Source organism: Gallinula chloropus (genome assembly GCF_964237585.1).
Source record: "Gallinula chloropus genome assembly, contig: HAP1_SCAFFOLD_143, whole genome shotgun sequence".
Taxonomy (NCBI): domain Eukaryota; kingdom Metazoa; phylum Chordata; class Aves; order Gruiformes; family Rallidae; genus Gallinula; species Gallinula chloropus.
The window spans coordinates 205,790-233,641 of NW_028168343.1; the positions used below are offsets into that span (position 1 = coordinate 205,790).

At 48.1% G+C, this 27,852-nt stretch overlaps 2 protein-coding genes across 2 annotated transcripts in view; both read left to right on the plus strand.

The window, feature by feature from the left end:
* The window catches only part of LOC311204601 (nischarin-like), a gene marked incomplete at both ends in the record, with an annotated part of 89,172 nt that overhangs the window by 11,557 nt on the left and 49,763 nt on the right, over positions 1-27,852 (plus strand).
* LOC311204604 (nischarin-like) lies at positions 292-7,415 on the plus strand (the record flags this gene model as incomplete). Its single annotated transcript, XM_084281006.1, is given in 10 exon segments — positions 292-432; positions 436-450; positions 2,008-2,103; positions 3,607-3,702; positions 4,244-4,396; positions 4,971-5,039; positions 5,440-5,625; positions 5,826-5,954; positions 6,358-6,471; positions 7,275-7,415. Coding segments are annotated over 10 exon segments (1,140 nt in total).

Consider the following 27,852-nt stretch of genomic DNA (forward strand, 5'->3'; position numbering starts at 1 on the left):
AAGAGGGAAATTTGCCATTAGTTGCGTTGGGAGCTTAAGGCTTGAATGCAGAGAGTGCCTGTTTGAACACTTGGGTTATTCTGGTGTTAAAGAAAATTTATCTGAATTCAGTGCTTCTAGTTTAGAAGCAGAAAAGACATTGTCTTGGTGCCTTAATCATGAGCTTAGAATATAAATGACAGAGATGAAATCGCTGACATTAGGTTTTGCAGGTACCATTTACTCTTTGGTAACTGGGGCAGCGTTGTGTTCGATACCATCATCCTGTGTTTTTCAGGAGAGCAGCTCTGAATGGCTGGAGAAGTCTTCAACATCAGCAACATCAGACCCTTGCAGCCATATGCTGTCACTCAACAGTTGCTGCAGGGGAAGCCTACGTGTGCTAATGGAGATGCCAAAACTGATCTAGGTCATATTCTAGATTTCACTGGTTGACTCCAGTATTTCAAGGTGAGCCATGTTTGCACAAGTACTGGCGGTGTTTCTGCCAGAGTGATGGGATTCTTGGCATGCTTCTGGAGCCAGGTTTGAATGCACAAGATCTTTACTGGCAGTAAACACCTGTAAGCATTTAGAGCTGGGTGTTAAACAGGTGCTTATTCTACCAACCTTCAACATAGTTCTCTAAGAAAGATGTTGATTCTGCCATGTGATGTCATCTCTTCAGCGGTGCCCTCTAGGGTTTCTGTGACAGAGCCTTACTGGGTGCTAATAGGCATGGGGAAGCAGGAAATATTCATTTCAACCTTGCATTCTTTGACAACACTATGGCTAGGCCAGTGTATAGAGATGCATACATGCATGTGTGTGTAAGTCCTGTCCCCTTTCTCACCTTTAACTGTATTGGAAAGTTTAAAAAACCCCCAAACCAAACTAACAAAACCATCAGTTTTAGAGATGAATGGCCCAGAATTTCTAGGACAAATGCCATTACAGAACAAATGTAAAATGGCCTCAGATAATTTTTTGTCTGGAACCAGTTTGATATTTTGTTCTTCTACCAAATCAGTGAATTACAAAGACTTTTGCTGAGTAGCTTTTTTAACACTGCTTGCTACAGGTCAGTGTCTTTTCAGCCCTTTTATTACATGAAGAATTTCCTTGTAACTGTGTGGTATGTTCAAAGATGAAATGAAGTAGTGGTTTGGGGAAGGTGCACTGGAGGGCTTGGGAAGTTTAGAAAGCAAAACCGCAGCTCTACTGTTATTCCTGTGGATCTTCAGTTGCCTTTGCCATCCTCTGTGTGTAGAACCTGTTGTTCAGAGGATTCTCTGGCTGGAGAAGAACATATGATTTAGAAAAATATTATATAGAGCATATTATTTAGAAAAATACTTGAGAGTTTCTGGCCCTTCTGAAAGCTTGTGAGTGGGAGCCTTCAGAGTTTATCAGATATACGTAAGACCAAAAAAAAACCCCAAACCTTAAGAGATTTCTCCCAAAATTTTATTCACAGCAACCAGAACTGCAACCGCCTGCCTTTTGCACTGGTGCCATGTGCTCTGGCCAGAATGCTATGGGCACATGGGAAAACTAGATGCCTTTTTATGAGATGGTCTAATGCTTTCTTCAAACCCATCTTGTCAGTGCCTTGGACTTCATCCCCTGAGCTGGAATTGAAGACAGTTCTGTCCTGGAGGATCCAGGTGTTTCAGGGAAGCTGGTTTTAGTGAGTGCCACTCTGGCTTGATCAGCTGTGGATGAAGCCTTGCTCAGTCTTGTCTGTGGGATTTGAGTGCCCCATGTGCTACAAAATACAAGCACCAGGTGGCACCTTAAGTTCAGTGCCTCAAGTTCAGAGCACTTAGCTGGAGTGTAACTGATGGTTTGGGTTTTCTCTGCTGAAGAGTTAATCTGCGAGTTTCCTGTATCATCCCGTGTTTGACAAAGGGGTTGGAGCTGTGGCTGTCCCAGCTGCTGTACTTGTGCTCTTGCCCGTGCACAGCTGTCTGAAGTGAGCACAGGTTGGGTTGTGTACACTGACTGTTCTTCCTTGTTGATGACCAGGTCACTGGAACAGGGGGACCTTTCGGAACCAGTATCATTCAGGAGCATCTGTTGCCGTTTGACCTGTCAATTTTCAAATCTCTTCATCAAACAGAGGTACAACTAAGCTACTGCCTGTAATTTGAGGGGCTCTGTAAATGCCAGGTCTGGTGCATGTCTCTCAGGCTTGGTAATTGCTTTGCTTTGGTGCTGGGGTTGGGGCATGCAGTGTTCAGGAGGAGTGTTTTATTTGGGAAACAGTGTGGGGTTTTTCTCAGGACTTGGCAATACGGATGCCAGATGTAAATATTCAGCAGAGCTTGTGCATGTCTTCCCAAAGGATGTGTGTCATTTCCAGTGTATGCAGAAGCTACCCCAGGGTGGCTTTCTGTCCCTGTGAAGCTCCAACAGATGGGTTCTAATGGGAGCTCTTATTACAAAGTACTTCTTGTTTGGGAAGCAGCAGGGATTTCTGAATTGATGTGAATTTGCTTGAGAAGGTTCACTTGAGTGCAGCGCTTCTGGCTTGAGAATTTGCGGCATTTTTTCGTTGCTCTGCTCTCAGTGTGGATCACAGGGCTTCCACTGGGAGTGTTCAAAACCTCTTTCATCCCTTTCAGATCTTTCCAGAGTGGGAATGCCTGGTTGTGTCACACAGCCCTTACCCTGTGTTCCCTTCTGTTGGGTTCAGGACCTTTTGTTGGACATGCCTGCTTTCTCACTGATAGGAGAGGCTGTGCTGGTTCAGAGCTGCAGTGCAGTCCCCAAGTCAGGGACTTGCTGACATCTTAGCGTGGGAAGGAAACTTCAGTGGGCTGGTGTTGGGAGTGTGTCTAGCATGGATAATTTCAGGAGTAGCTTTGCTTAGTGTGAGGAGAATAAAAAAGGTTTTTGTTTTGAAGACTTTTGTGCCTGTGGGTTCCTGAAAAGGTCTGGATGGGCTGGCAGCAGACCTGCATTTTCATCTCGTCGTAACTGCTGCCCAAAACCAAACAGTGGTGATCTGGAGAGATGCTTCCAGGGGCAGCAGGAGTTCTCTGGGAACTGGTTGTTGTTGCAGAATGTGCCCAGAGAAGGACCCATTTGCTAGACGGAGCTTGAGTCACATTGAACTGCAGAAAAGACTTTTATAATGTCAAACTTAGTCTGTGTAATGAGCTCATTGGTGTATGAACTGCTGAGCTGGGCATCTCCCCTCCCCCGGACAGTTGTTGTTTATTCTTTGCAGTAAAGAAGGTGGGATACAGCAGTAACTGTGTTTGCAGGTCGAACTGCACAGCTTGAGGTACCCACCTCTGCGGTTGGTGACAGTCAAACACTGCGCCCTGTTCAACTGCCTGGGCGGTTGAACCTGGGGGAATGCCCAGGGAAGGTAGAAATTGCCTAGAGAAGATGTTTTGTGCAAAGAAATATTTGGGAATTAGTTTTTCTGTAGTTGTGTCCCTAATTTCTTGCTGTAGCTTTACCAAATGTTGGGCTGTCTGACTGATACTCCCAGATTTGAAGGCAGTGCTGTAACTACTTTCCGGACTGGGAGGGAATCTGTTCTTGAAGCTTTCAGTTGCCTCTGCTGTGTCCGTGTTTGTTCTGCCATTTCTGACTGTCATGTTTTTCCAATAGATCAGTCATTGTGGGGGGAAGCTTCTCAAAGGGCTGACCTCATCCAAACATGCTCTGGCCACAATGAGTGTTCGGTTTTCAGCAACATGGATGAAGGTGAGAGGGAGTTTCTGATGGGCGTTCGAAGCGCGTGCGAGAATCGCGCCTGTGGTGGGGGAATCCCCATGTGGAGCCCTGGTCCTTTTCTGTCCTGCCTGTTGCAGGTTCTGCTCTTAAAGCTGGGAAGCAGAAAGGGTTTGCTGGCCTCTCAGAACAGACTTGAAGTGATGAGATGTGTCCCTTCACAGGGATGTTTCTGATGCTTTGATTGGAATGTGCTTCTGTTACTCCTCGAGAGCTGAATGCGTGTGGCTTCTTCTCTGGGCTGTGATTTGGCAAGGGTCTGAGGAGCGTACCTTTCACAGTCCCTCTCTTCCTTCCCATTCTCCAGCCTGGGTTGGCTGCCAGTGTTTGGGACTCCCTCCCTGTGGATCTAAAATCATTCTGACACACTCAGCTCCTGCTTTAAGACCTTTAATCTGGGTGATGATAAGGCTTAGGGATCTTTCTTTCATAAGGTCATTTGGATTGCTTGTGAAACAATGGGCTTTCACCGAAGATGCAGGTACCATATTTTTAGGGTGCTTGTCTTTAACAGGAAATCCTGGTGCCAGAGGCCTCTGAGTTTGATCAGTGGGAGCCAGAGGATGCAACTTCAAGCTGTCCAGTGACAGCAGTTATCCCAACTTGGAGAACATTAACAACCTTGGATATGAGTCACAACAGCATCTCTCAAATTGATGATTCAGTGGTAAGAAATCTTTCTTCATTTGTGTGTGGGGGGAAAGGATGGCTGGTCTTCTGTGGCACATGACTCAGCAGGGATTTTGCAATTTCTTCATGTATCTCTCTTCTGAAAGATTTCCCCTTGCACTGTCCGTGCTTGAGCTCCACAAGGTAATGATGTGGAGATCAATGCACTGCTCAACTTACTCTGATTTTTAGTTCTGTAATCTTTATCCAGGGTTCTGTGTAATACAGACAGGCCTGTTTGATGAGCTGGAAAGGCCTCTTAATGAGTTTGATCTGTAGTTAGTGGGGCTAAACTGGGGGCAACTTGCTTGTCTTCAGTGAGAACCCAGGTTTCAAATGCAAACGTGACCGTGCTCATCAGAGTAATCTGGTTCTCTCACGAGCAGGAGTCTGCACTCTTGCTGCACTAGAATGGGTACAGAACGCTTTTTACTGCTGAAAGCTGAGAAGAGGGTCTGTGCCTTGGAGAGTTCCCTTCCCTTTGCCTGTTAGTTGTTAGTTGGTTGGTGAAGGAAGTACAGCCAGGTTTCTAAGCTAAAACGCATTTAACATGTGCACCTTTTCCCTTCTAGAAATTAATTCCCAAGATTGAGTTCCTGGACCTGAGTCACAATGGGGTGTCTCTGGTAGAAAACTTACAGGTAAGGGATGCTTTTGAAGGTGATGTTTGCCAGGCTGCCCAGGACCTTCCAAGACAGAATCCTTTTGCTAAAGGATTTTGCCACTCATCTTGCAGAGAAGAGTTTAAGCCCAAATAGCTTCCTAGCATCAAGCCCTCGTAAGGGTGCATTTCTTACTTGCCAACACTGACATGCAACATGTAGTTCTTGACTAAATTCAGTCGTTGCTGGCTGTGTCAATGGCTTGGGAAAAATAGAGTCGAGGAAGTTCCCTTTCCTGCAGGCTTAATCCTGTGTAATGAGCAAGTTCATGTTGTGTTTGTCAGCTGGGCAGCATCCAGCATGAGCAAATGGACAAGCCTTTGATATTGTTTAATTTTAGCAAATTGGTGTGTGACCTGGATTTTCTGTGCTCTCGTAGCATCTTTACAACCTTGTTCACCTGGACTTATCCTACAACAAGCTGACATCGCTGGAAGGTGTTCACACAAGACTGGGAAACATCAAAACTCTGAATCTAGCAGGAAATCAGCTGGAAAGGCTGTGTGGTCTTAACAAGCTGTACTCTTTAGTCAACTTGGATCTGAGCAACAACAAAATCGAACAGGTGACTACTGATTTTAGTGTCAGATTGCTTTAGAACACAAGTGATTTCTGTTAGAGGGTGAAAGTGCAAATAAAGTGGCTGGAGAGAATTTTTTTTCCTGGTTACTGTTTGTATGTAATTTAGTCAAGAAATGCTTAGACTGTGGTGGTGTTCTCATTTAGCCAATCTGTGTATTCATCCTTTTACTGAAAAACTTTCAGATTGATGAAGTAAAAAATATAGGAAACCTCCCGTGCTTAGAAAAGGTGGTGTTATCCAGCAACCCACTGAGCATCTTCCCTGACTATGGGACCAAAGTACTGGCTCAGTTTGGGGACAGGGCTTCAGAGGTATGTAAGAACAGCTTTTTCTTTCTAAAGCCTGGTGAGGAAAGTTGTGTGAATGCTCTACAAGCCTGAGGAGTTTTTAGTGGGGGTTGGAGTACATCTGTAGGGAATGGAACCATGTATACGCTGCTGGGTGTGCTCCTCAGATCTAAGGGAGAGCTTGCCCTGCTTTCACTGGGTAACAGGGTGTTCCTGTTGGAAGGTGCTTGTGCCAGTGGGGTGTGGAGCTTCTCAAGCCCTTCTGAGTTTGCATTCAAGTCATGAGGTCTGACGTGGTCATTACCTTGTTTACAGGGTTACAGACATGCACAGCATCTGCATCAAACTATTTATTTATGACATAAGTAACAATAAGTTACAGAGCTGCCTTGTTTTCTGTATTTCTGGATGTTTTTAACATTTTTAGGTCTGTCTGGATAACACTATCACCACAGAAAAGGAACCAGACACAGTGGAAGTGCTGAAAGCCATTCAGAAAGCCAAGGAGGTGAAACACAAACTGAGCAGCTCTGATAAAAAGGTGAGTTGGGTGCTGTGAGAGCAGAACGTGCTGTGTGCAAAAGAAGCCTGTGAGTCCTCTCCAGATTGGCTTTGAGCAGAATTCCTTAAACTCACTTGTCATGGAAGTGAGTGCAGTGTTTGTGCTTTACTGCAGTGTGAGGTTTGAACATCACCTCTTTCTCCTATTTAGATTTCAATGCAGTTTCAGGATGTTCCTTTTTCTGCTGGCTTGGGATAGAGGAAGTGGGAGGAAAAGAGAAAATGGCCTAATGGTACACACAATAAATATGCAGCTGACCTCAACAGCTGTATTTTCCATCTTATACAAAGAGTGCTGAGGTGTGAGATCAGTGCTTGTGTTGCAGAGGACTGAAATGATTTTCCCAGACTTTCTTCTTGCGAGTATTGAGCAATGGGAAAGGATCAGAAGTCTGAATTGTCCTGTTCTCCTGTCTGCTGTGCAGTGGGTTAATCTTGTTCTGGAAATAAGTTGTATTATCAGGAGCTGTGATGCCCCTGCAGCCTAAGAATCCTGTTGTCGTTGTGGTTTGTGAAACTTGCTGCTGGTTTTGTCAGTGCAGGGATCAGTGATCAGAATGACTTCTCTAAACGAATTCTTAGTGGAATTCTGCTTAGTGGGAAATGGGAACTTGAGAGGATGTGAGCACCACCGTGTGCCACCCCTCAGAAACCCAACACATTTGGTACTAACGTTCTTTTTACTCCAACTGGGAAAGCTTTGTAGACTTAGTGCAGTTCAGGTTCTGACGTGTCCCGTGTGTTTAGGATTTCTCTTTAATTATTGCCTACTTTCTTTATTAGATCAGTGAGGACTCCAGGCTCACTTCTGCCAGCTCCAAACCAAACTGTTCTTCTGTTCCTGTTCGTCCTTCCTCTCCCTCTCTGCCTCGTCCTGTCAGCTCCAGCCAAGGTAATCATGTATGTATCGTGCTGCTGGGCTGAGCCTCTGGGTTCTGCGTCTCTGGGCTGCACTGATGTACCTGGATGTTCTGTGTAGGGATATGGGGCTTATCAAGTCAGAGCAGACAGACCCGGCAGCTTTGGCGTAGTGCAAGTGACATGTGACCTGGCAAAGCTGACCTGATGTTCACTGTGGTGTTAATTAACTCAAACAGAAGTTGGGGCACGGGGCTGCGTTTACTGCAGAACAAGCAGCAGCAGAGGACTGTATCTCTCTTGCTAGTCTAGATACATGCCTTCATGGGAACTGTGGCATCTGTAGACACGTTCTAAAACTGCTTCTCTGCTTGTTGGTCTGCACAAGGGGAGCTGGAGCATCTGTTCCATTACTGCTGTTGGCAAGGGCTGTGTTTCTGTCAGGCCAGAATGGAGGTCGGAAAAGGAGATGAGTAAGAGGCAGTTCTGGAGTTTGGGTTCAGACTGAGCCTGTGATTTCAGCACACTGTTGTGTTCCACAGCACCTGCTGACCTTACCTGAAAATCCCATTTCACTGGATGCTTCAACCAAGGGTACCCACTGCATTAGAACGTAGAACAGTGGCGTGTCCTGCATCTTCTGCAGGGGCCCGTGGGACTGACTGACTGGGAAATTCATGTGTGTCTGAGAAGAGATAAAGATGCTTTTGCTTTTGCCTGAATGAAAGCTTAAAATGCAGTAGGGTATATCTGGTTGGGGACGACTTTGTAACCATTTAGAAAAGTGATGACAGTCTCCATAATTTGGGGCGAAACAGCTTACTCTTACCAGTGAATTGGTGGGTGGGGGAAGAGGTCTTTGGAAAGAGTCTGTTCCTGGCATTTCTGCAGAATCAGTAGAGGTCTTAGATCACTCAGTAAAAATGAAGTGACAGCGTTTAAATTAAAGGAGAAGCAATTTAGATGCAGGTTTAGTTGCTATTTATGTGCTTGATTTGCCTTTGGAGCCCTTCTGGATAACTTTTCACCTGCAGGTGAAATGCCAGGTTCTCCCAAATTAAGCCAACGCTGGCTTTAAAGCATCAAGCATTGAAGTTGCAGGAGTGAGACAGCTTGGCTATAGGGCAGCCTGTGGTTTTATGCAGGGCTAGCTGTAAAGATGCATGCTAGCAGTGGCTGTGACTGTTTAGGTGTTACTTATTGGTCAATCATCTTTTTCCATTATTGCAGATGTTTAAGGAGCACATGAGTCTTGGAAAAAATACCAAGATCTTTCTGAACTACTTGGGAATTTTATAGGAAAACTGGTGTAAGACTGGGGTTACTGACTGTGGTCCTTTTCCATAAGATTCCTGTAGTAGAGTCTTGAGGAAGGGCTTTTATATTTATAAAAATAAATATAAAAGTGGGATATAAATATATAGTGGGATATTTATAAATGTATTAATATATAGTGGGATAGCAAGGAGTAGGACAGGATTAGGACATTCCTCAGCTTTAACAACAGAAATGAATTCTTTGCTACATACCTAGCTATCAAGGGTTGTTTTCAAAATACTGATTTTGAGAAGTCTATTTTTTTAAAAAAGGAACTATGCTAGGCAATTTATTTCATTGTTAGACCTGAAATCAGGAATAATGGAATTCCTTTTCTGATGCACTATTTCTGTGAATTGTTTTCTCTGCACTTTCTCTAGACACCATCTGTTTCACTAGCATTTTATTCAACTTAAACATGTCTTCCAAATGGCTTATGGCAAAGATTAAACATATATAGAGAAGAGAAATCCAGCAATAATGCTGCCCTGTTCTGGTTTTCTTGTCAATTTGAGTTTCCTTCTGGCTAACACGGTTGCTTTGTTCAAGCAGTAAATCTCTCTTGTGCTTCCTCTGCCTGAGAGATGGTTTGGTGTCATCTACTAAACTTTGCCATCAATCCAGAAAGATACAGGCAGGAGTTCTTATGCCTGAGGAAGAAGCTCACATGCATTGTCAGCATGAGCCAGCTGTGTGCTCCTGCAGCTTGGAAGGCCAATGGTATCCTGGACTCCCATCAGAAAAGGGGTGGCAGCAGGGACAGGGAGGGGATTGTCCCTCTCTGCTCTGCCCTGGGGAGGCCCCAGCTGGAGTCCTGTGCCCAGAGCTGGGGCCCCAGGACAAGAAAGATGTGGGACTGTTGGAGAGGGGTCAGAGGAGCCACGGAGATGATCAGAGGGCTGGAGCAGCTCCCCTACGGAGAGAGGCTGAGGGAGCTGGGATGGTTCAGCCTGGAGAAGAGAAGGCTGTGGGGACCTCATTGCAGCCTTCCTGCCCCTGAAGGGAGCAGAGAAACAGGAGGGGAATCAGCTTTTTGAAAGGGCAGACAATGGCCGGACAAGGGGGATGGATTAAAGCTAAAGGAAGGAAGGTTTAGGACAGATATTGGGGGGAAGTTCTTTCCAGAGAGAGTGGTGAGGGGCTGGCAGGGGCTGCCCAGAGAGGGGGTGGGTGCCCCATCCCTGGGGGTGTTCAAGGCCAGGTTGGCTGGGGCCCTGGGCAACCTTGTGTAGCTCCAGGCCTGGAGGTTGGTGTCCCTGCCTGTGGCAGGGGGTTGGAGCTCTGTGACCCTTGGGGTCCCTTCCAGCCCAGCCCAGGCTGGGATTCTGTGATTGGGATTCTGTTGTTTATTTGCACGTACGTTGTACACGCGTGAGCGGGCCGGCTCTGTGCTGATGCTGAGAACTGGGGTGCTGGGTTGCATTCCTGCCAGGCTGTGAATATCAAACAGGCAAAAAGCCCAATGTCCCTGAGAATATTTCAGTATACTGCATTCCTGATCAGTTTGTAATGACGAGTCAGGCTGGGATCCTTCAGAAAGGTTCTGATCAAGGGAAGATCATTTCCTTGAGTGGCATTTGAGGGACAGGACCTCCTGAACCAGGTTAAAGGTTTTACAGATCTTCTACTTGTTTGCTTGGCGCCTGCAAAAATGGGAGTGAATGCTGTGAAGCTCACAGACTGCTCTGCTGTGGCTTTGCCAGCCTGGCAATGCTTTGATAACACTCAGGGCAAGTTTCAAGGAAATGGACCAGTTCTGTTAAAACTAAATCACATGGAGAATTCTCACACAAGATGTTGAGATTTAAATTGGTGGTTAGCTTAAAAAATGAGCTTTAGCAGTCTTCAGTGCACCTTTCAGTGCACTTAAGGATATTAAAATTGTGCCTGGTTTTGTTCTGTCCTGGCTGTTCTGTGAAGAGACCCTGCAGCTTTAATGACTGATGGTCACATTTTGATGATACAATCTTAATTCTAGTTGTTTGACAGACACTGTTAGACATTCATTTTGGTTTTACTTCAGCAATTTTAAAAGGTCTTTGTATTTCTTCTAGAAATAATTTGTGAAGAAACAGTCCTAGCCCAGCAGTCTTTTGCAATCTGGTAGTTTGACTCCTACAGACTATACAGTTCCCCAGAGATGTTTTGAAATACCAGACTCTGGATGTAAAAATCAGGTAATTGCTACACTTGTGTTTATTTTATGGCATTTTTAATGTGGTAGGGTTGGGGGTTTTTTTCAAGCTAATTTCTGATATTAAACTTGTGTTGTTATAGTAATCCACAGCAAAGGTATTTTCATTCTCTGAGCTGTTATAATTGAGAAAGGAGGTAGCCCCAAATTTGAGTGGTGGGTTTGGTCCACCTTGTAAAGTGAGTGCATGATCTGAATTCACCAGAGAATTGTCGCTGTCAGGACTGAGATGTTTACCTGGCATTAGTGTCTCATTCAGTGTGCTCTGAGATGCTGAACTGCTCTCTGAACTGAGCAGTTCAGCACCTTTTGGAAGACAGGTCTCTTCCTCAGAGAGTGGAAGAACCTTCTCTCTGGCAATAGGTGTTGGCCTAATTGGTCTCCTTCAAACTCCAGCTGTTTAACTTCTGCGTTGTGATGTCATTTTTGATATAGGAAATGCCCTTCATATGCCTGGCTTCAGGGCATGAGACAGCCAGCCCTGAGGGACTCTGCCTCTGCTGCCAGCGTGGCTGGGCTTTCTCCAGGGCCTTTGCCTTTTCGCCTGGCTGTGCGCTGCTGCTGAAGTCTGTAGTGTGCTGAAAGGCCTACAGGCCACATCTGTTCTCACTGCGTTCCTGGCTGCCTCAGAGTGCCCAGCCTGAACTAAAAACCTGGTGTGTCAGCATCCTCACAGGTCAGCTGTTCAGCTGCCCACGGGTACAGCAGTCAGGACTCAGCAGGGAGCTGCTGGCCTTAAAAAGCAGGAGCCAACGTTGACTTTGCTTTTCACTTCTGCTGAAATCTGGCAGCAGCTGCCACTGCCTGATGGTTCTTTGTTCTGTAGGCACCTGCCTCTCTGTTGGATTCCTGTAAAGCACATGGAAGTGACCCCAGATGTGGTAAGTGACACTTCTGAGCTCTGGCTTAAACCCCCATCAGCTTTTTGAGTCCCAATAGTGGATGGTGCATTTCAAACCCGGCTTTAAGGCAAACCAGTGTGTCTGGTTGCACGCTGCCTCTAGTTGTTTTCAAGCGAAATCAGTGGTAAGAGTATAAAGTCTTTGTAACCTTTGAACCCTGGAATAAAGTCAGTGGCTTCAAGCCAGTGATTTGCAAAGTGCCTGTTGGGTTTGGGAAATGGAAGATGAGCTGAACACTTTATTTTTAACTTCTGATAAATTGCACACTCCCAGCCTCTCAACCAGTGGCTGTCCACAGTATGAAGATCACAGAATCACAAGGTTGGAAAAGACCTTTAAGATCATTAAGTCCAACTGTTCCTGTCCCAAGCTAAACCAGATCCCTGAGCACCTCATCTACCCTTTTTTATAAACCCATCCAGGGAAGGTGACTCAGCCTCTCCCTGGGCAGCCTGTGCACAGCCCCACAACTCTGCCAGGGAAGAACTTTGCCCTCCCATCTGCTCTGACCCTGCCCTGGCACAGCTTGAGCCCATTGCCTCTTGTCCCATCTCCTGTCCCCTGGCTGAAGAGACCATCTCCCACCTCTCTGCACCCTCCTGGCTGGGCAGTGGAGGTGGGGAGAAGGTCTCCCCTCAGCCTCCTCTTCTCCAAGCTGAACACCCCCAGCTCCCTCAGCTGCTTCTCAGAGGATTTGCCCTCCAGCCCCTTCCCCAGCCTGGTTGCCCTTCTCTGGACTTGCTCCAGGACCTCCATGTCCTGTGAGGAGCCCAGAACTGGACCCAGCACTCGAGCTGCAGCCTCACCAGCGCCCAGTACAGGGGCACAATCACCTCCCCAGACCTACTGGCCATGCTATTTTTGATCTAACAAATTAAATAGTTACTATGTACAGACAAAACAATGTATAGACACAAGATGATCTGAAAGCATCTTGAAAATTCAGTGGCAGGACAAAGGAATAATATGAATTAGGAATATTTCTATCAACTAAATGCTGTAAATGTATAAAAGAAATACAGAAATGAATACAACTGCAACCTATGCATTCTTGACTGTTTAAGATGTTTTATGAAATTAGGCTGATGTAACTGCAGTAACAAGATTATACCTCAAAGTTCAGAGCAGCAGCAGCAGCACCATGAGCTGTAGGTAGCTGTGACTGTTTTGAAACTCAGGCTCGTACTTTGCCTTGTTATCTCTTTTGCAGTTTGGATCCTTCAGAGGAAGAACAGCGTGCAGTGCCTGACCCCTGTAACACTGTCATCTTGCCTTTTCATTGTATGTCACACACTGCCACAAACCAAGATTTTACCCAGCACCTTTCTGCCTTGATAGTGCAGACTGTGCAGAGATCCCCCCCCTCCTGCTTTACAGAGGAGAAAGGGAGCCCTCTGGGTGACACCAAGACCACAGACAAAGAAGATGGCTCTTTTGAAATGGGGCTTCACGAAGGAGATGAGACTCCTGAGTTCAGCACTACTTCAGATCTTCGGCCCTCTGACCAGGGAGCAGTGGAGAGTGTTGCAATAGTCAAAATTCTCTGGAGTTTCTCTATTCACATTCGTAAAGGCCTCAAGCAGTTTGCTTCCTGTTTGGTTTTGACTGAAGATCTGCCAGCTGTGTTTGAGATTCCTTGTCAGGAATTGAGAGGAAATTGCCAGCACATCCCTTCTGCCTTGAAGCTGGTGCTGTCTTTTCCATATACTGATCTTCTGGAACTTGGCTTTCTCCTGCCAGAAATCTGTTTAACCCTGAAGCTGACAAATGGTGACAACTGCTTGTTTGTTGTTTCAGACCCCCAGAACCTGCAAGACTTTTATTCCTGTTTACACATGCGTTGCTCTCAACAGTACCCGTCAGTGTTAGCAAGCTCCCTGTTGTACTGTGGACCAGCAAACCTCCCAGAGTTTCTCTGCCAGCTTAGGGAATTGAATTGCATTTCAGCAGATGATGTTGAAATAAAAGGTTGTTTCCCAACATACCTTGTTTATGGGAAGAAAACCTGTGTCCAGGAACTCCTGCACCAAGTCCTGTTTCTCTGCTCCCTTCAGGGACTGGAAGGCTGCAGTGAGGTCCCCCCACAGCTTTCTCTTCTCTAGGCTGAACAAACCCAGTTCCTTCAGCCTCTCTTTGTAGGGGAGGTGCTCCAGGACCATCTGTCACATCTTAAAGGGAGGGTGATGAGGTTGGAGAAGTTCAAGTTGGAGCTCCACGTCAGCTTTTCAGAGCAGCCCCTCGGTGTGCCAGTACTGTGCCCTGAGAGCAGCGTTAAATATGTGTGTGTTTGTATCAAGATGACCACATTAAATTTAAGCAGAAAGAAATGGCAATTTAACTGGCACAGATACACAAGGCTGAGATAATCTCTAAAGGTTTGAGGCTGCTATTAAATTTGTTCCTCCTTATTAATTTGTGGCCAAGAGGATAATGAAAAACCAGCGACTCTAAAGTTGACATAAAGAGTAAGAGATATACAGTTGGCGTGGGTAATTTTATGCGCTGTCAAAGTGAAAAGGCTTTGCTAAATGTATGTAGGCAAAGATACACACTGTCATCTTAATGAGCAATTAAAAGATGGACTCCTAATAATTGAATCACGACTCTTGTCACATCTGTATTTGTTTAATATCTCCAGTTTTGGTTGAATCTGGGTTTGAGTTCCTATTTTAATCAGGTCTGATTTAGGTTCTCGGTTCAAATAACTAAAAGTGATGAGCATGAATCTTGTTGTCCTATTACCTCCTCAGCTCCTTGCTTGCAGTGAATACAATGTTCTTTTAAAAACTCGTGTTTAATTACTGCATTTAGAGAGCAGGACTGGACAAGGGGTGGGTGGGTGATCCGCTGTCATTCAAAGTTTGAATTTTTGAAGATGAACCCTTCTCCTCCCCTTCTGAGGAAGATTTTGGAAGTACTTCAGGAGGCTCAGAGGGTTGCCAGTTAATTCCTTTACTGGTAGAAATCAGGGAGTCTTAGTGCATCGCTCTGTTGTGTTGTGAGTTTGTTTGGAGGGGTTTTTTAATTAAAAACAAAAAAAAAGCCCAATAAGAGAAGACCATCTGTTCTTCAAAACTCTTTCCCTTAAACTAACCGCCGTGGTCACCCTCGAATGCTATCGTATCTTCAGTGACACGGAGTTCTGCCTTGCCAATCTGTTGTTTAAAATTTCTCATCAACTTCCTGAAGTCGCATCAGTCAAAGCTGACAACAAGTTGCACATTTCCAGCTCCTCTCACCCAAGAACGCGAGACCGCGGCTGGCCCAGGAGGTCTCTCTCCTTCTTCACAGACCTTGGGTTTGCTTCTGTTACATGAAACATACCTCAGCAGCTTCCATCCCTCTAAACTTCCAGGGTGGGGTTTTTTTTTTTTTTACTTTCTTGCTTGTTTTCTGGTTTTAATATCTATTTTTAAACTGAGAGGAGCAGAGGATGCTTAATTCCCCTTTCAGCAAACTGGTTATCCTGTATTTTGAGAGAAAAAAACTTGAAAACTTGATTTCCCCCTTTTTCTGCATAGGAATCTTCTCCTCAAATCTGTCTTTAAAATCGTTCATTTATCTTTTCCTTCTGCCTCCAATCACTGTTTTTTTGGCCCCTCCAATTCCCAGTTCAAAGGAAAGCAACAATTATTTTGCTTCAAGCTCACCCAGGCTTTTAGATGAGGAATTTATCAGTTTTTCATTGCCAGCCTGCTCTGGAGCAAGCAGTTTATTTCCCCAGTTCTATAACAGAGCTGTTGGCTTCTCCCAGCCTTTGCAGGTGGGTGAACCAGCACGGTGGGGGGACAGCAGACATCATCCCTCAGCAAAGCTCCCACAGCTCCCTTTCAGAAACTGCCCTTGGGATGCATCCAGGCTTCCACAGGGCTTTTAGAAGGTCTCAGGACCTTTAAAAAGGTGTTTGAAGAGGAGGGGGGTGGAGTTGGATGGAGGGTGAGGGGGTGAGGAGGGGATGCTTGCTGATTGATTTTTATAAATGGTATTCTCAGGAGGTTGGAACACATCACAACCAAAAGACCAGGGGATCACATAGGACCCAAGCGTGCGAGAGAAGATGCTAAAATGACTGTTGGTACCTGACTGTGCTCACGGTGGGAAAAGGAGGTGTGTGCATCCAGGAGACCTGGCTTAGGAACATGGTCGCCTTTGGCATCTGATAACTGATGGGGGAGCAGACGGGCGCTTTACGTGAGCCCAACCGCCCCACGCACCCTCTGTGCAGGGTAAGTGCTCTCCTCGTTTAGCCATCCCTCTCCCTGCGATCCCAGCTGCAGGTAGGTGAGCCCGGGGACTCAACGCCGGGACCAGGGACCCCTCAGCTGATGACATGAAGAGGTCGCAGCAGCCTTCCAGCACTGCCATGCCGAGCTTTGTCTTGGCAGAAGCACAGCAAGTCCAGCCTGGGCACTTCAGCCTGCATCAGACGGTGTAAAGCGAGGAAAATATGCCGACTGCTACAAATGCAGTCGCGAGCATCACCTCTGCAAGCTGGCGGTGGCGGCGGAACACGGTCGCCTCCCGACTCTGCATCCCCAAGCAGGCGTGGGTATAAATAAATAGGGGCTGTGCGGGTACCTCAGATGTCTGCTAATGCACACGTCGTGCTTGTGTCTGCCTTCAAGAGAGACAGAGAAATGGCTAAATTGACAGCACAAACATCTTCTCATAGCGTAAGTGATGTTGGTAAGCGGGCAGACTTTTCTTCCTTCACCTCAGGAAATGGGGAAGAGTTGTCTCCGCCGATACCATCTCCAATTTTTTTCTCTCAGGAGAAAGATCTCACTGAAAATAACCTATTTGTCTCTGATTAGATTTCAGCTTTATTTTATTTCATTTTTTTAAAGCCTCAGACCTCTTAAACCTACAGGCCAGCTGTGAAATATGCACTCATTTCTTCTGTCAAGACACTGCAGAGCCCTCCCTTATATTACCCACCCACAATTCACCCTGGATACTCCCCGGTTTATTACATTTGTGATTTCTTTTTAATCCAAACCTTAAATCAGCAATTTCAAGATCGTTGCCTTCCTAAAACAGTCTCTACAAGCCGTTTGGCTAGAATAAGCCAATTTTTTTTTTACATTTTCTTAATACACTGAAAGTATTTTGGAGGTGCTGCATTTAACAGGCTGGACCCAAAGGTGTGAAAAATCATGGAAAAAACCACCTGTCTGATCACTTGGTGCTCCTGGCAAAGAAAAATCTCGATTGTAACTTCATGGCATGGCTTTTCTTCTGGACTGGACGTGGTTTCTGTGTCTTTCTAAGCCCTCATCTGATGGGTCCCATCCTTTTCACGCCGAAGCCAATGTCAAATCCCATTTAATTCATCGGGATCCAGCTGTTAAGAGTCTTTATAGGGAAGAAACACAAAACCCAGTGTGTTTTATAAGGGCTTTTAGACTGCTCACCTCCTGCCTCTGCAATCAAGGACCCCCCCAAAAATCCTCTTCGCTTCTGCAGTCCCCTTGTGCCCTCCCTTCCTGGAAACATCCCTTTTTAAAAAAAAAATGGGGAAATGGTATTTTACTTTATTTTGATTGTGTTTTTGGATGCAGACGTGATGCTGCACAGGAGAATGGATGGGCAGCGGTGTGTTTGCCTTCCTGTGGAGCCAGGGGTCCGTGGGGAAAGAAGGAGCGCTTTGCAAGCTGCGTGTTCTGCGCTGCGCGGTTGCCGTGCACGGTCGTGGGGGGGTTACAGGGTCCCACCGGGCGAAATTCGGTGCCCCACAAGGACACCCCAGTTTTAGAGACACATCGCGAGGGGTCGGTGGTCGCCTCTCGCCCGGCCCCAGATGAGCCTGGGTCCCGCACTGCTCTGAGCGGCTCTCCCGGGGACGGACGCTGGGGTTGCCGGGAAGGGGGGGGGGGATCGGCAGCAGCACCCCGAGGTACTGCGCACCCCAAGGGGGTACCCCCGGGTCTTTAGCCCACCGACGGCCTCAGGCTCCCGGCGGGGTAGGGTGTCCAAGCAGTCCCCCCAGCCCCTCTCGCAACCCCGCACCCGGCAGTCGGTGCCGCCAGGGGAGGGGAGCGGAAGGGAAAGGAGCTGGTGCCCCGCTGCCCGCTCCCCCCGCCGCTCCCCGCGCTGCCCCCGCCCCGCGGCGCCCCGACGGCCCCCTCCCGCCGCGTGCCCCGAGGGGGCGGTCCCGCGTGCCCGCACAGGTGCCGGCGATTGGGTGGAATATGCAAATGCGGCGCTGACGTCAGGCGGCTCCGGCCCAGAGAGCAGAAATAGGGCCGGCCCGGCCCGCGCCGCGTCCTCGGCCGCCGCCGCTCCCGTCCCGGGCAGCCGCGCCCCGCCGCCCCGCTTCCCTCCCAGGTGAGTGCCGCGGGGGAGCGCCCCGCAGCGGCTTTGCGCACCGCCCTGCCCCGCGAGGTTCCCGCGCCCTGCGGAGCGACGCCGTCCCCGCCCGGGCTGAGGGGGAGAGAGCCCGCGGGCGCCGCGCCTCTCGCCGCTGCTGCCGTCCGCTCCGCGGGGCGCGCTCGCTCGGGGCTAGGCAGCCCTCCGGATGCTGCCGCCGCCCTCCGCGGACCCCCCGCCTGGGCGCGGTAACAGGTGGGAGCCGCCGGCGGGGTGGGACGGGCTCGGAGGGTTGTTACCCCCTCCCCAGCCCCGCGTTCCGGAGCGCGGAGAGCGAGCGGTGGAAGTGCCGCCCGCGGGGCAGACGCGGCTCCTTCCCCCCTGGTTCCTCCCGGCTCCGGGTTCCTCCCGTGCCGCGGCTTCGGGGCCGTCGGCGGGGGCCGGGGGCGCGTCCCGCCGCGGTTGCGAAGGGAGCCGGCGCTTCCCCCCGCGGCCCCCGGGTGGCGCCGTGGTGCCGGCGGCCATCCCCGCGGAGCGCCCCGACGGGCCCCGCCGCCTCCGGCCCCGCTGCCCGCGGCCGGGCGCTTCCCGGGGCGGGCGCCGGTAACGAGCGAGGTAGGAGCCCCCCCGCTTCCCCACCCGAGCCCCGGGCGACCTTTCTAGCCTCCGCCCGCAGCCCGCGGGGTTGAGCTTGCGGCAGGAGCGATGGTTTTCTAGGAGCTCCTGGGCTTCCTCCCCAACTTCTCCGAAACGCTCCTGGGTGGTGGGGATAACCGGCTGTGCGCTGGGCTGGCGGTGGGACGGGTGGTCCGGGGCTCCCCCGAGCGTAACCTCGGAGTAAGCCCGTGGCTGGGCGTTGCTCCAGTGTCGCGGAGGCAGCCTCGGAAGCAAAGGTTGGAGCCTCTTGTGTGTGAGGTCCAGGAGTTCCTTGGCAGTGCTACATCCCCGCTGGGGTGATGATGCTCCCCGGATTTTTTCTGGGAAGCACGGAAACGCCTTGGGGGATTTACAGACTAAATATTGGTACCTGTGTGTTTGCCCAAATGAGATGCCTGGTCTGTACCTAAACATCGGAGCTCGTTCCAGTGAGTTCTCAATGCATGAAAACTTGAAGTATTTATCTGAGATGCTGTAGGAACGGTTATTTGCCTTTGTTAAGCATTGCTAAAAGGTTATCTTAGAACGGATTTCCCCCTTAATTTTGTAGCTTAATTTTGTAGCACTCAACAAGGGATTATGGACCTAGAAATTATTTTTCAGGCAATAGAAATGCTGTTTAGATAAGGCTGAAGCAACTGGGATAGTTGATGGCAGAGGAACTGAGGACAGGATTCTTATCTGGTGATAACAGAGCCAGTTTATATGGAGGTAATGCTTTGGTCCTTTTGCTGTAGCAACACTATAACTTCAGGTGATTAAGTTCAACCTCCTCCTTCCTAATGTGAAGCCCGTTGGAAATTATTAGAAGTGATTGCGAACTATTAATTTCTCAATGCTAAAGAAATAAGCTGCAGTTTAAATAGCCCTGAAACCAAAACTGGTAACTGTTGGGGTTTTTTGGGCAAATGCTTTAATCTTATTACAGTCACAGTAATTGAATTCTTAAAGCATCCGTGTTGTGGAGGAGAAAGTTGTGGGATCTCTGCGGCAGTCTGGCTGTTCAGCTGCTTCCCCTGCATGGCACATAGTACTTCAAACAATCTGTGTTGTCCTCCATGGAAAGGGCTGGTGTCATTAGTTGGCTTTGTTTCTCAAGGTGACCCTTTTTGCTTGAGCAGCTCTAAAACCTGTGCCCTACAACCTGTGCTTGTGTCTTTGGCTCGCTGCTTGTCCTCTTCATTGCGAGGTGCTGCACCAGTTTCCCTGCTTGCTGAGACTCCCTGGCTGTGTGTCGGTGCCTGGGCTCAGGATGGGGTTGTGTTCTGTGGCTGCTGTTGTCACAGCAGCACTTGTGTGTTCAAGTGAGCTGTTGTCTGAGCTTCTTCCAGTGGCATCGCAGTGCTTGTGGCAGTGCCCCTTTGGCAAGGCAGTGCCAGCTGCAAGGGAGCTGTGATGCTGGAGGAAGAAACTGCATCCTTTAAGGTAAACTTTTTCAGGCTTTGTTTAGTACCTGCCTTAATATCGGGGCCGTCTTAGCTTGGAAATAGGCTGTTTTGCTTCTAGTGTCTGCATTGCAATTGCTGATTTCTGCCTTACAGGGTAGATCAGACTGTCTCTGCTCACAGGTGCTGCTGAGCCCAGGTGTGAGATAGATGCCCCCCCTCCACCCTCAGCTCTTGGGAATCTTCTAGTGTTTAGCCACAAATGCTGCTCACCTTTTCTCTATTTGAGTAAATTGCTTGTTCCATGCAGCCATTTCTCTGTGTGAGCTGTGGTTTATCTAGCTGGTGGTGTCTGTACAGGCTCATGTCGTATGAATCTGCCCCTTGCTCAAGTGAGGGAAGGAGGCTGGTAGTGACACTTGTCTGAGTTTACGCTGGTAGTGCAGATCTGTTCAGTGACTTCGAATTGTATTTGTTGACTTTGGGGAACTTTGGACCCCAATCCAGTTGCCTTGTTGCGTGGTGCAGCTGTAGACTGGATTCTGCAAGGAGCCTTCCGCTTACCTCAGGGTAAAGCGATGCTGAGCTGTGGTGTAGGGTGCCAAGTAATGTGAAAATGCTGTATGGCTTCAGAGTCAACCCTCACTCGATATTTATGGTGCATATTTGTTGCTTGCTTTAGGCTATTTGGATATATGATGTGTATTAGTGTGTCCTCCTCTTATTATGAGTGAGAGCAATTAGTGTACTGTCAGTCAGTATGCAATAAAAATAAGTGATTTCTAAACTGACTGGAGAAAGATGCTCTACAAATTCCATTTATAACACGACTGTAGTTTGTAGCAGGTGGAGGCTGCCCTTTCAGCTTCATCACTGTTGTAGGCATCCTAATCCAAACACTGTCGTGCTTCCCAGTGGTTCCTTATTTACTGAATATACATCAAACTAGCCAGTCCCCTGATTTGCTCTAGGATGGTAATTTCAAGCAGCATATGAGTCAGAGGTCTCCAGAACTGTGAAGTGAAGTAGTTGTGTTTGCAGGGATGGCATCAGCTGAGCATACAAAATACCTCTATAAAAACTGTGGGAAAGAGGATTGCTGTGCAGGAGCGATTCATAATGTAACAATGTACTTGTCGCTTATTGATATAGTGACTTTGGCTTATTAAACATTTATCTGTAGCCCCGGTAACATCACATCTGAGGCTTCTAATTGGAATTTAGAAAGCCTAATAAATGTTGATTTCATCCTGAGTGCTCTCAATTCAGGGTGTTTACATTAGCAAGGAGAAGTGATGCTTGAGCTGCCCGGTGTGTGGTGGCTGTAGGCTCTGTGCTCTCCCGTTGACAGCGGGTTTTTGGGCAGATGAAATGGCCAAGCCCAAGTCAGCGCTGGTGTAAATGGTCGTGGCTCCAGAATTAATAGTGATGCACCAAGGCTTGGATACACCCTGCAGCAAATACGTGGTGTGGGAATGCTGCTAAATGAGTGCTGTCAAGGCAAGGTATGTCATGGTGACTTGATTCAGCAGGGCTTAGTTGTGCCCTTAGCAGGTACCTCGCCTTGTTAATGTGTGTTGTTCAGCCGGAGCAGCAGGCTGTCACTTGCATGCTATAGAAATGCCATCGCTTGCCTCATTAAGTGGCCATTATGCTTCGTTATAGGTCTGCCATAGCATCCTCTGCAGCTGCTGTGAAAGGTCAGCACTTCCCTCAGCTGCCATGGAAATGGTGCCAGGCCTGGAGATGCCTTTGGTATTTTCAATGTGAGCAGTAATGACACGATCTGCTTGTCCGGTTCCCCCCAAAAGTTGGGATGAAGTATGGAGCTTGCCAGGCTGAGCTGCCAGGGCATCAGTGCGGGGCCATGCGTGTGTGCAACGCGTGGTAGCTCAGCCTGACTGGTGTCCAAGTAACTGCACTCTGTTTTCTTCCACATTAATTAAAAAACCCCATGTGAGACAAGAACTTCTGCTCCAGGTGGTTGCTCTTGTGGTAGAAGGTCCTCACTGGCATCTTGCTGGTCTCCTGCAGCATTGTCCTCTGAACCTGAGGAGAATGATGATATTTCTGCCACGCTGCAGAAACTGGGCTGGCCTGAAGGTCTGAGGGTATGGGTGTGTGTCCTGGACCGTGAGTGACGTGGTGCTGGTGGGTTGTCCAGAGATGGGACCAAGTCACTTGCTGGGTTCTGCAGTACCATCGTGTTGTGCTTGATGTGGTTTGGTTTTGCCTGTGGTAGTGTGACTGGAAGAGTTGGTCAAGAACCTATCTGAGTTTTGGAGTTTTAGAAAGCAGGCATTTGTTATCGCAGCACTGGGTGTGCAGGGTATCACTCTAACCTAATGTGTGTACCTTCACTTGGGAGAGAAAAAGCTTGTATCATCCCAGTACATGCATTTTAATTTCATTTCCTGGAACTAATAATATTTACATATTCATTACATGAGTGCCTTCGGGTCTCTGAGGGCCTCCTGTGAGGGTCTGTGGTGGTCTCTGTTCTTTGACTGTCCTTTTCCATAAACCTTGCTTTCCTTTAAGCATGCATGGGGTGGGTTAATCCCAGTGGCTTTTTTTCTTCATTACCTAGTTTGGCCTCATTTCTTGCTAGTGTATCTGCATCCTTCTGCCCAGGCTGTGAACTCCTGTCCATGGTTGTGTTCTCACTGAAGGCTCCTTGCATTCTTCCTTAGTTCCCAATTCATGATGTTTCTCCTCCAGTGTCTGGTCACCACACGAGCTGTTTCACAGCAATAGCTCATAAATACACAGATGGGTGTGGAAAGGGAACATAGGGGTTTTGCTGGGTGTTTGTGGGGGCTGCAGTGTCCCATCAGCACTGACCTGGTGTGGAGAGGCACCGTCAGCCGAAGCTTCTGCCATGCTGTTGTATCTGAGCTGGGTTTTGGTGTGAGATGATTGCTTTACGACTGTTCTCTTGTTTTCAACAGGTGTGAAATGATGAAATCAAGAAGCTTTTGGTTGTCTTTAGTATTGCTTGGGGTTTTCCCGTCGGTCACCAGGGGATGGATGGACGCAGACAGGAGCAGGAGGCTGTATTCGGATGCGGGGAGGCTGCATCAAGAGGTACTGTACACCGGCTGCTGCAGCAGCTGCGACTCCTGTGTGTGTGTGTGCGTGCTCTGTTGGGGTCTCCACACCACAGAAAACAAGTGAGGGCTTATCCATGTGTGCTTGTTTTAAACACTTGGTGGGGTGGTCAGTGAAGAAACAGTGAGGCAGAAGCTCTCACGCTTTGTGTGCTGACATCCTTCTGGGAGTGAGGTGGGGGAGCTGGCTGCTGGGGAGATGCTGTCTCTGCCCCGAAGGACCTAGTGGTATGCTCTGTCCTGGGGCTGCTGGGGCCAGTGAAACTGTTTAATGAGCAAACTTTGCCCTGGCTTTTAGTTTGGGTTGCTGGACTTTGCTGGACTTCTGGTTGGAATGGGGGGGGGGGCGGGGTGGGGGGGGTGGGGAAGAAAAAAGTATTCCTTAAAGGAAGAGTGAGTTCTGAGGGAACCATCAAAGTTACTGCTCAGAGTGTTTCCCTCCTGATATTCTGACATCAAATCCCTGTGAAGGACAAAGCAATTGGAAAGGGACCAAGGGAGAAGGGTGGCTGCAGTAAGGGATGAAGATCTTGAGGTGCCCTCTCCAGTGGGATCATGCCAGGTTCAACAGGAAGGTGGGACTCCTGTGTTTGTGTGGGGCAGCGATGGGCTCTGCAGTGCTTGGTCCCTGGGCTTGTAGGAGTGGAGAAGCAGCTCAGGTTGTTGGTGCTGGAGGTGACAGTGTTGGCTTTTGTTGTGGTGATGAGGATGGCACAGGTCCCAGCATGGTGGGTGCCTTCCTGCCCCAGCGCTGGCAGCACAGTGTGGGTAAGCTCAGACCTTCACGTGTCCAAGCCATGCGGATAAGGCCATAAAGATCTAGAAAAGTGATTCTTCATGGGAAGAAAATGATGAATGCTGAAACAATTTTAGTTATTTAATTAGCTCCTGATTAGTATGGGCTTGCTAAACAATTGCTTCAATGCCTGGAAGTGGGAGGTGGTGGGGGAGGCAAGGAGACTTCGGTTATTGTTTTAACTGCCACTGCTTGGAACACTTGGTTACCAGCAGAGACATCAGTCAGTGCCGGGCTAACGATGAGCCTTGATGGATTCATGCTGCAATTGGATCTGTTTAAGCCTCAGGACTTCTGTTCTGGTTAGAGAATCCCGTTTCTCCCAGTCACATCCCATCTACAAATACTGCTGTTGTGTGTGTCATTTCAATAAAGCCATTTAAGCCAATTAAAAAGCTGCTTTTTCCTGCTTAGCAGGACTTGAAACATCATTTTGGTGGAATTGGAGATTCTGAGGTCTGTCTTGGGTGTATTTTTTCCTTGAGGTATCCATCTTCTGTTCTGTCAAAGTGAAGAGAACCAGTTCCCTTCCACACTGCCACTGCTTTGTTGCTGTCTGTACTTGGGTAGCACGTGGCTGTTAAACATGCTTTGGGATTGTCTCAGCTCACTTTTGCTTTTCTATTAAAAATACTCAAATATTTTGCAGACTTCTGCAGTGAAAAATTCTTTCATTCTTCATTAAAATGTGTTAGTTTTGATTTTTCTGGAAAGTTACTCTGAGGAATTAAATTCATTACTCAGATGATTTACTTTAACATAAACTGTAGAGCTATTACGCTGCTTGAAAGATGTTAATTCCCTTGATTTTCCTCTAAAAACCCATGAAGTTCTTGTACCAATTACTTGATCTTGCTTGAGGTGAAAGGATCTGAGCAAGGAATATATTTGTTCTGATTTGCCCAGAATTTAACATTTTTAATGTGCAGAGAGCACAGTTGAAGTCACTTGAAGGGATGTAAGTTATAATGCAGGGCTTTTCTTGAAAAAAAAAAAAAAACCTGTACAGAAAGCTTTTTCCACAAGGTGTTTGTACAGTGTGGGACTGAGCACTAAGATGAGTCGGGGAGCCCTGAACTTAGCTCTCGGGTAGGTCAGTGACATTGAGAGAAAGGTGGTTTTCTCTCAAAAGGTGTTTATTTTCTCTTTCAGACCATAATTTAACCCTGATACCTTCTGAATAATAAAAATTGCCTGAAATCCTTTTCTAGTGATCACAGAATCACAGAACTGTAGGGGTTGGAAGGTTCCTCCAGAGCCCGTGGGGTCCAACCCCCTGCCAAAGCAGGGTCCCTAGGACAGGGCACACAGGTCGGTGTCCAGACAGGGCTGGAATCTCTCCAGAGAAGGAGATTCCACACCCCCTGGGCAGCCTGTCCCAGGGCTCCCTCGTCCTCACTGGGAAGAAGTTCTTCCCCAGATTGGGGTGGAACTCCCTGTGCTGCAACTTGAGGCCATTGCCCCTTGTCCTGTCCCCACAGACACTGAGAAGGGGCTGCCCATGTCCCCCTGTGTCCCACCCTTCAGCTATTGATACCCATTGATCAGATCCCCTCTCAGGCTTCTTTTCTCCAGGCTGAACAGCCTCAGCTCACTCAGCCTTTCCTCACAGGGGAGATGCTCCAGGCCCTTCATCTCTGTAGCCTCCTCTGGACTCTCTCCAGGAGATCCCTGTCTTTTTTTATCCCAGGGAGCTCAGAACTGGACACAACACTCCAGGTGGGGCCTGACCAGGGCAGAGTAGAGGGGGAGGATCCCCTCCTTTGACCTACTGGCCACACTCCTTTTGATGCCCCCCAGGATCCCATTGGCCCTGTTAGCCACCAGGACACACTGTTGGCTCATGGGCAGCTTGTCATCCACCAGGACCCCCAGTGATGTTGGACTTTGCTCAGTTTGGAGATCCTTATTCAGGAGAAGTATTTGTAAGTTACTGAATTGGTGCTTTGATTAATAAGTAATTTCATTAATATGCTGTTAAACCATTGAATCACAAACAGAAAAGCTCCTAGCAATTTGTTAAAATCACTTAAAAATATGTAAAGGGTTAATTTCCAGGTCAAATAATTTGAAGTGTGCTCTGATCTAAAATTCCTATGAGTTTCATCAAAGCAAATCTTGGGGATGGGTCACTGACCTTCACTAATACTTGCTCTGATCTACGGAGGAACAAGTTTACTGAATCAAAAACATTGCTTAATTTATGTTTGGATTGCTAAATTGATTTCTTCATGGTCTGTGGTAGAATGATTGCAGTTGTGCTCTGCATTTGTAAAGGAAAAGTAAGTCTTGGGGCCAAAGACTGGGATATAGAGCCCTGCTGCATGAGGAATTGACTCTAACACAGCAGGGATGTGTGTTTTTGGATACTCAGCCTTCTGTGTCTCAAACTGTTTGGGGGGGGGGGGGGGGGGCTGTTCCTGGGAAGAGGTAATAAGCAGTCTGAGACTCCATAGGAGTAGAATGGGCTAAACCAGGACACCTAGTTTAAAAAAGGGCTGATGTTAGTATTTATTGGAAAAGCCTTAATTTACCTGATCTGTATTAATTTTGGAGAACACTGCTGTCACCTGTGTTGTGAAATTTCTCTTCCCCTCTTCGGAGGTGCTGGAAAGCTCTTGAAGCCCTTGGTTGCTGCATGTGGACCTCTGTGGAGTGAAGTGGTGCAGCTTCCCAGGGTTGATCCGTCATGGGACTAAATCTGGTGGAGTTGGAGGAGTATGGGCCAAAATATCTAAGAGGGAGCTCACTGCTGTAGGGAGGTATTTTTGGAGGGGCTTTGCATCTGCTTTCAAGGCTGCTTCCATGCTCAGGGTGGATGCTGTAGGGGTGACCACTTCTCGTGGACAGCTCTGTGCTGGCTTGGAAGGGCTCTGAGTTACCTGTGCAGCACCAGGTGATGTAACCTGGAGTCACAGCTCCTTTCATGAAAGGAGCTTTCAAATGTGGCTCTGTGAGCTGCTGCCATTGTTGGTGGCTGATAGGACCTTCTGGTGCGAGCATGGCAGCAGAGATATGGATAGCCTGGGTCTGAAGTAACCCTGGAGCTACACCTCCAGGAGAACTTGGCCAGGCAATCCTGATGGAAAGCCAGAGGTACTGCTCCCCTCAGTCCCTGTGAGGTAGCTCAGACTGATTCTTCAACCCGTTGGGGCATTTTACAAAGAGCATCTTCTTAAATCCTGAAATTGGACAGCAAGCCTTTCTGCTCTTCCCTGCTTTCTGCAAGTGCAGGAGCCAAGCTGGTTTTGCTGTGATGCTTGGGGCAAGTCCCTCATCTCTTCCCAACCCTTGGTGCAGCAGAGCAGTGCTGTAAGTCTTTGTCAGCCCTTCCAGCAGCAGGGCTCCCATCTGCTGCAGGGAGCTCCACCAGCACGTCAGCACAGCTCTGTGTCTCAGAAATGAAGTTCTGTAGTCTTTTTTCCAGGGCACTGCTGGCAGGTAGCCTGGATATCCTAGCTGGATAGTGTGAGAGCAGAGAATCACCCTGTGTTGGTATGTGTATAGTTGGTTTGTGCTGAATTGCTAATGGAGATGTTGGGATGTCACTGATGGCTCCTGAGCAGTGGTGGTACAGGCTGGCAGGCTGCACAACCAGAACTGCTCTGTGCTTCTGCAGAAATCCTTAATTGCTCTCATTTGGCTTTCAGGCCACACCCAGGGCTTGCTACCCACATTCCTGATGAAGTCTTAGGAGACCCAGGTGCACAGCACCCCACGCTCCTGGGGGCTCCTCAGTGCAGAGCTCAGAGGGATGCTCTGGGTGCTCTCACAATACCGGTGGCTCTTGCACCTCCAAGTGCTGCCAAGCTTCCTTCTTCCCCTTTGCTTTC